The sequence below is a fragment of the Camelina sativa genome, chromosome 7, assembly GCF_000633955.1.
Source record: "Camelina sativa cultivar DH55 chromosome 7, Cs, whole genome shotgun sequence".
NCBI lineage: Eukaryota > Viridiplantae > Streptophyta > Magnoliopsida > Brassicales > Brassicaceae > Camelina > Camelina sativa.
Window position 1 is genome coordinate 20,979,465 of NC_025691.1, and position 7,870 is coordinate 20,987,334.

Consider the following 7,870-nt stretch of genomic DNA (forward strand, 5'->3'; position numbering starts at 1 on the left):
TCTCTTGCTACAAAACAACTTGAAGGCAAAAAACAAGACAAAGAAAGATTAACTGTTGTTATTTGCTGTAACGAGGATGGGTCTGAAAAAATTCCCTTATAGATTATTGGAAAATATGCGAAGCCGCGCTGCTTCAAGAATGTCAACATGAATAGCTTGAATTGTCATTATCGAGCCAACAAAAGAGCTTGGATGACAAGTGTTATTTTTGAAGAATATATTCGCTGGTTTGATCAGATAATGCATGGTAGAAGGATTTTATTTGTGGTAGATAATTGCCCAGCACATCCAAGAAATATTGAAGGATTACATAATGTTGAGTTGTTTTTCTTGCCACCTAACATGACGTCAAAAATCCAACCTTGTGATGCTGGAATAATAAGAGCTTTTAAAATGCATTATCGAAGGAGATTTTACCGTGAGGTTTTAGAAGGATATGAGTTGGGACAATCTGATCCAGCTAAGATCAATGTTTTGCATGCTATCAATTTTGCGGTCTCTGCTTGGACAACTAATGTTCATGGAGAGACAATAGCAAATTGTTTTCGACATTGTAAAATTCGTTCAAGGGATGCCGTATCAAGGAATTCAGAAGAGGAATCAGTTTGTGAAGATGGTATGCAGGAACTTGAAGTGGTGATTAATAATCTTAGTTATCGAAATAAAATGGATGTCAATAGTCTACTCGACTATCCAGGTGAAAATGATGCATGCTCAGAAGTTCAGAGTTTAGAAGAGATTGTGGCTTCTGTCATTAATGTTGATGAAGAAGCTGAAGACGATAATGTNCTTGAATTGTCATTATCGAGCCAACAAAAGAGCTTGGATGACAAGTGTTATTTTTGAAGAATATATTCGCTGGTTTGATCAGATAATGCATGGTAGAAGGGTTTTGTTTGTGGTAGATAATTGCCCAGCACATCCAAGAAATATTGAAGGATTACATAATGTTGAGTTGTTTTTCTTGCCACCTAACATGACGTCAAAAATCCAACCTTGTGATGCTGGAATAATAAGAGCTTTTAAAATGCATTATCGAAGGAGATTTTACCGTGAGGTTTTAGAAGGATATGAGTTGGGACAATCTGATCCAGCTAAGATCAATGTTTTGCATGCTATCAATTTTGCGGTCTCTGCTTGGACAACTAATGTTCATGGAGAGACAATAGCAAATTGTTTTCGACATTGTAAAATTCGTTCAAGGGATGCCGTATCAAGGAATTCAGAAGAGGAATCAGTTTGTGAAGATGGTATGCAGGAACTTGAAGTGGTGATTAATAATCTTAGTTATCGAAATAAAATGGATGTCAATAGTCTACTCGACTATCCAGGTGAAAATGATGCATGCTCAGAAGTTCAGAGTTTAGAAGAGATTGTGGCTTCTGTCATTAATGTTGATGAAGAAGCTGAAGACGATAATGTGGAACCTTTGGAACCAATTACACGTAAGAAAGCAATTATCGCGTCTAGAACTCTTCACAACTTTTGGATGCAAATCGAGAAGACAACACCAGGAGTTTTTGATGCAATAAGGAAAATCAGAGATGAACTCCAACGAGATTCCAACTTTAAGAAAAGACAAACAACACTAGATTCATATTTTACAAAATTGTCTTAGTATTTATGCCTATAAATTATGATTATTAATTTATGATATTATTAGGACCATATTTTATAAGGAGATTTCGAAAAAAATATTACTTTATTATTTTATCGAATATTGTTAATTTTTATACTGGCCCGACTTGAAACCAGCAAAATTTATTAATTTATAGTGTTTATTAATTTATAAAGTATTAATTTATAGAGGTTTTACTGTATTTCGGTACATGAAAAAAAGTTGTTACAAGAGAGTACAGAAGCATTAGAAAAACGCAATTACAAACTAATGCTTCTTAAACCTAGCAAAATTTCCAAACAACAAAACGTGAAAACCCTACAGCATATTCTATTTCGTGTACCATAAGTCACAGAGTTGAGATTTTGAATCCAGTCCATCAGCTGAAAAAAAATCCCGGGACGGTGATCCTTCATTAGTCACGGGTTCGAGTCTCCAAAAAAACGTAAATCGAATCTAGATTATTGCTTCCCCAAATCGATCTAGTTTAGTAGCTGCTCTGCGGATAGAAGTCAAAGCTTGAAACCGGTAGAGACATCTGTGAATGCCAATCAACCGGTTGGTTTAGGTCGAAATTCCTTTCAACTGATTGGTTCTGGAACAATGGTTCTGATTGGAACTCATGGACCATGTCATCGACCATCGTCTGTAGCTCTTCCAAGCTGTATTGCTTTTCCTGCACGCCAACATTATTACAACGTTAACGTGTGTAAGAAGAAACAGTGAAAGGTCCCCTAATCTGGTGCTAAAGTAGAGATGATGTACCTCTCTTCTAGTTTGAGCCATGAGTGAAACCATCTCTTGAACAAAATCAAAGTATCCCTTTAGAGAAAAAACACAAAACAAATCAGTTTTTTGTAATGAACAAAACAATTTACCAATATCTCATTTGAAGTATAACCATACCTCATCTTCTCCAGAATCATAGAGTCCAGCATCATAAAGACTTCGTTTCCTCTGATCCGACAACACTAAAACATCACAAGAAAACAATGTCAGTCACTGGGACAACAACAACCAAAAAAACTCAAAACTAAGTGTGAACAGATCTTTACCTGAATAAGCTTCTTGAATCTGCTGGAACCTTCGTTTAGCTTCACCAGCTCCATAAGGATCATTCGTCCACCGATCAGGATGCCATTTCATAGCAAGCTTGTGATACGCCCGCCGTATCTGCTCCGCCGAAGAATCAACGGCAACGCCAAGAATCTCGTAATACGACGACGTTTGCTTAATGCCACCTTCCATTGGTTAGTTACGTATATTCTCTAAATATGTAATCTGATCAACGCATATTCACGAGATGATATATTAGTTGTAAGCTTTTGTTTGGGGGGGTTTATATAAAAACAGGAGTTGAGTTCCAATGGCGGTTATATGTAACAAGATTCTTACAAAAGACAAGTTCTAGAAGTTATCGGGGTCTCCAAAAATATCTTGTCTCAAGAACGTTCCGGAACATAGCAACAAAGCAAGATATTATCCACACAATCTTTAGATATTTTAACATTGGGCGGCTGCGATCAAATGGACGGTCATGTCCATGATCATGACGTGACACGTGGTTTTGAATAATGAAATGACAAATACTTTTACTTGTGGAGGCAGAACAAGCAAAGTACCGCCTCGGCGCCCAAAAATCGGGGTGAATAGCACAAAGATATTTTCTTATTTACACATTTCAAAATCTATCTTTTTTTTTTTTTTTGACAATATCTTTTTCTGTAGTTTATATCTAAGCATTTACATAAAGAAAACATGTTTTCAACCAATAATTAAAATACTTGTTGTTAAAATTTACTTTTTGTTTAAGTTCTATCAACGAAAGTGGTATAGTAGTTTTAGTGAAAAGTGGGAAAAAAAAAATGGCACATTCGTGAATTTGGAATCTCTTCGACAATTTGAGTCATATTTAATATTTTTTTGCATTGCATCCAAAAATAAAATAAATGAAATGAAAAAGATTACAATAGTATCAAAATTCATTTTAAAATAATAATAATTTAATATTTCTTTGTTTCTTCACTTCACCTAAACAATTTGTTAATGTACCAAAGTTTAATTAAAAGTGTATAATGAGTATAGTTGGGCTAATGGGCCTTAACAGACGCAACCTACCTAACTTTATCGAAGAAGACCATATGAGAAGGGTATTGTTAGTTGAAAGTTGAAACTGATGTCAAAGACACATTAGTAGATGCACTCTTTTGTAAGTAAAACCAGTACTTTTTTTCCTACTTTCTCTTTCTTCTTGTTTTTTTTTTTTTTGGATAATTCTTTTTTGTATTATTGACCACATATTCCTACAAAAACATCACTCACTCAAACACATTCAAATATAATGAATGTTGTGATTTATATATGCATGCATTAGAGCAAGATTAATGGGGGTTGATATATTGAGGATGTTATATACTGGTTGAATATTTTAAAAATTAATTGTGTACTGTTTAAATTCTAAGAACTCTTGATCTCTTAATTAAAACTGTATTCTCCAATGGTAGTATATAATTATGGATCTCTTATTTGAAATTTTTAAAGTTTAAATAGATTAGAAGTAGTATAAATGATTAAACTATAATTACAAAAAGCTTGCATCATGAAGAAAAAAGACAAAAATCTGAGTAAATCTACAATTACAGAACTAAACTCGTAAGACAAATGTTTGAAACTGTAACCTGAGCTATAATATCAAACAAAGCAGTACACACAATCTCCTTGTATGGTTCTAGCTTCCTACGCAAACCATTCACTTTTACAATGTTTCTTTCTTCTCTTTCAACCCTCACACATTAATCTTGATGGTCTGCATCAAAGAAACAGAGATATGTAATGTCACTTATACATAAAGAAAAAAACAAAATCAATTAAGAGGAAGAAGACTACCTGAAGATGTAGCTCAGAGAAGACAACGATCCATCAGAACCATCACCCACAGAGCAAAGCATCCTCCACAATCTAAAATAACATATCCAAGAGGCAAAAATTACATGAACATAATTATAAGATCAAACACTAGAAACATATGCAGCATGAAAGATTCAGAGAAAAAAGAGGGGGGGAGAGACATGGCTTTGTGCATCAGGTTACTAAAGGGGAAAGCATTAGATTACTAAAGGGAAAGAGGAACGCAAACCTGAATAATTAAACCACATGTCCAGCCATGTGCATCAGAGGAGCTCAAACTTAAGCATACCACCTTTGATGTCACGGCAATGCTATGACCAGGACCTGCAAGTTCTGAGATAGACAGGCCAAAGTCAGGGGAAAAGTTTGTCGGCTTCCTGAAGAAAGAGCATGTTGCCTGAGGATGATAAATCAATCAGATAACATCAACACACATGAAAGACAGAATCAAAACGATGAAAAGAAAGAGGAGCATATATCACTCGCCTCGACTTTCACAAGGTCCCGAGGACCCAAATCACATGTTGTCAGAACATGAAGGACAATGGAAGGAACATAAGCCAAGAAGAATTCTACAGGAACAGAACTTCCACGGCAGTGGCGTTTTAGACGCAGAAATGAAGGAAATGGCAATTCCATTGCAGTGATGGGATTCTCTGGAATGATGTTATGGAGTTGTAACATAGCAGGGCTACTACCACTTGATGTTGTAGTATCCATTTCAGAGCCCAAACTGTTTATATCACTCACTAAAAACACCAAAACCATCATTAAACTAATACATTGTTCACTCCTACAATCCTAAAAGCCAAAATCATTAGGCATAGTTACATACATACACATATTGTAGTAATAAAAAGAGCTAGCTTTAAAATGCTAAGTTGTGATGATGATTAAAGAAGACGTTTAAATTTTTCCCGAGACAAAATGTTGTTCATGTTTAGCCAATAAGATCACAAAAAACAGATCATCAAGACCAACACTTTTTGTTCATGTTTAGCCAGTAAAATAAAACAACGAGATCATAAGGTTAACACACAAGACAAACCCAGATCAGAACAGAACCATCAACAACAACACCAAAGAGAGAACATCATTTGCTAAGAAACCTTAATCATAAAACAATTTGCGATTCATACAATTGTACTAAGAAACGTACCTTGTGATTCCAATTGCTTCAGTCTCTTCTAATTTATTTGACTCCAATTGCAAACCGCATCCATCTCCAACTGAAACTCGATTCTTTCTTTCGCGATTGGATTCCAAATCGCCTTCGCTACTAATCTGTCCAAATTTTTTTTTCCTTTTGTATTTTCTGTTCGCCCAACAGAGAGCTGCCACGTAGCGTCTCTTAACCCACGATCGAGTATACTATATAAGGGGAGATCTTACATTTTTTGTTTTGTTTTGATTTATTTTTTTTCAACAAAACACTAAGGATTCCTTTATGAACCCAGCGATGGAGAAGGTCTTAGAATCATATTTGCGGTCAGAAAATCGATTATTTTGGGCTTGAGTGATGTATTAGAAAGGAGAAATATATCCTATGGGAAATATATAAAGTGTGATTTTAAATTAAAAACTCTACAATTTAGTATGTTTATACACATGCTCTCACTGATCCGCACCGAAAATGTTTCAATTACTCCAATAATTAATTGTTTAAATGAAGGTTTAATTCTGTTAAATTAGCTAAAATATAGATATATATTCTAAAAGGACATGATAGATTTTATTGAAATTAGTAGATAAAAGAATTGTCATAACTCAAAAGCAAGAAAAAGGGTAACCTAGTTCCCTTTCTCTCTCAACTTTCAGCCGCCGAAGAAGAAGAAAAATTTCAGATCAAGGCTGGATCTTGGTGGCTTGTCTAGCACCGGATCTGGCCTCCCCCGCTTTGTTTTTCTCTAGCTTTGTTGTTTTTGCTCTCGATCTATCTATCCCAGTGTTTCAGTGATGAAGAGTTTTGATTGGCTGATACAGCGGGTCTTCACGGCAAGATTTGCAAGGTTGCTCGGTGGTAGGCTTCTCCAGAGAGAGTCGTTGTTGGGACTTCGACTTCAGTAGTGTGGTCGGATCCTCTGCTCTTGTAAAATCCGAAGAAGGCTTTGGTTTCCCTTGGAAAATTGAGTATGTTCTTTGTGGATCTGTGACCGTTGGTTTCCTTTTGTCTTCTGATCTGGTAAGTAGACTTGCGGGTCTGGTTCTCTTCTACGGTATGCTAGGGCTAGTTTGCTTCGTCTTAGTCTGTTTCGTCTTAGTTTGTTTCAAGAGTGACCCTGTCAGGTCTTTCAGCCATCGTTTGGGGAGCCGTTTAGTTTGTTTCGGTGTATGTTTTTAGGTGTTGAGGAAGCGGTTTGAGCGGCCTTTATATGTGAGGGTTTCTGATTACAGCAAAGATGATGATGTCGGATCAGTTAGATCGACGGATAGCTCGAAGAATAATGCCATTGTGGTTTGTTGTTTCCTGTCCCAGGTCTCAAAGCCGGTTTTGTGCTTGTCATTGCTTCAATGCGCCATGTGGAGTGGATGTGGGTTCTTATCCAGCCATTGCCTTTTCCTCTCGATCTTTGTCTCACTGTATCAGCTAGCGGTTCGCTTTTGGTTCATTCCCTTCTTACGCAGAGGCTCAGTTTTTGTTTCAAGATGTTTTAGTTCTCTAAGTTTGCAGGCCTCTTCTCCTTGGTGTTGTTCGCTGTGGTTGTTAGCAGCCTCGAGTTATCGCCTTCCTCGCTCTTGAGTTTGGTGATAACCGAGGGCTTAGAGTTTGCTCCTTATCTTGCTTTCCAGATCTGTTTAGATTGGTGGCATTTTGAAGGATTCTAGCTAGATGTGAATTGGCGCATCAGACGTCGTCGTCACATCCAGAAGTATGTTAGAGTTTTCTCTTAGTGGTTTTACTTGTTGGGTTATGAAGTCCTTGGGTCAGAGAGATCATCTTTCATCATGATAGGAGATTGTAGATGTTATCTTTGGATTGGCCGTGGACACCTATGATAAATCTCTTTCACAGGAGCTTCGGGAGAAGATGTGTTCTTTGCTTTCTTAGGTCTAGGGTATCTCCTAGGGTTCTAGTCAATTGGTTTCTGTTCTTTTTGTAAGGGTTTGTCCTTCTTTGTATGGTTTAAAAATCTTTATTAGTTTGTTTTTAGTTTCCTTTCTATAGGGCTTTGACTCCGAAGACATCTCTTCGTCCGTCGGCTTTGACTCCGAGGACATTACTTCGTCTGTCGGCTTTAGCTGTCTTTTTGGGCAATGTTGTATTCTTCTTTGATGAGAAATCAAGTTATAAATAAAACTTCAGGTGATAAAAAAAAAAAAAAAAAAAAAAAAAAAAAAAAAAAA

At 36.3% G+C, this 7,870-nt stretch overlaps 1 protein-coding gene, 1 long non-coding RNA gene and 1 pseudogene across 2 annotated transcripts; 2 read left to right on the forward strand and 1 right to left on the reverse strand.

Moving 5' to 3' along the window:
• LOC104704818 lies at positions 4–1,618 on the forward strand (annotated as a pseudogene).
• LOC104701752 (chaperone protein DnaJ-like) lies at positions 1,795–2,978 on the reverse strand. Its single transcript, XM_010417490.2, has 4 exons — positions 2,674–2,978; positions 2,525–2,589; positions 2,384–2,440; positions 1,795–2,294 (listed from the first exon to the last, which is right to left on the reverse strand). The coding sequence occupies exons 1-4, from the start codon at positions 2,864–2,866 to the stop codon at positions 2,106–2,108; spliced, it is 504 nt and encodes a 167-aa protein (XP_010415792.1). The 5' UTR covers positions 2,867–2,978; the 3' UTR covers positions 1,795–2,105.
• On the forward strand, positions 6,260–7,710 carry LOC109125653. Its single transcript, XR_002032768.1, has 2 exons — positions 6,260–6,707; positions 6,867–7,710. It is a non-coding gene; the product is annotated as an uncharacterized LOC109125653 (long non-coding RNA).

Coding starts and splice junctions, on each gene's coding strand:
- LOC104701752 (XM_010417490.2), bottom strand. CDS start 2,866: ATGGAAGGTGGCATTAAGCAAACGTCGTCGTATTACGAGATTCTTGGC. Junction 2,590..2,673: donor GATTCAAGAAGCTTATTCAG/GTAAAGATCTGT, acceptor GTGATGTTTTAG/TGTTGTCGGATCAGAGGAAA. Junction 2,441..2,524: donor ATGATTCTGGAGAAGATGAG/GTATGGTTATAC, acceptor TTTTCTCTAAAG/GGATACTTTGATTTTGTTCA.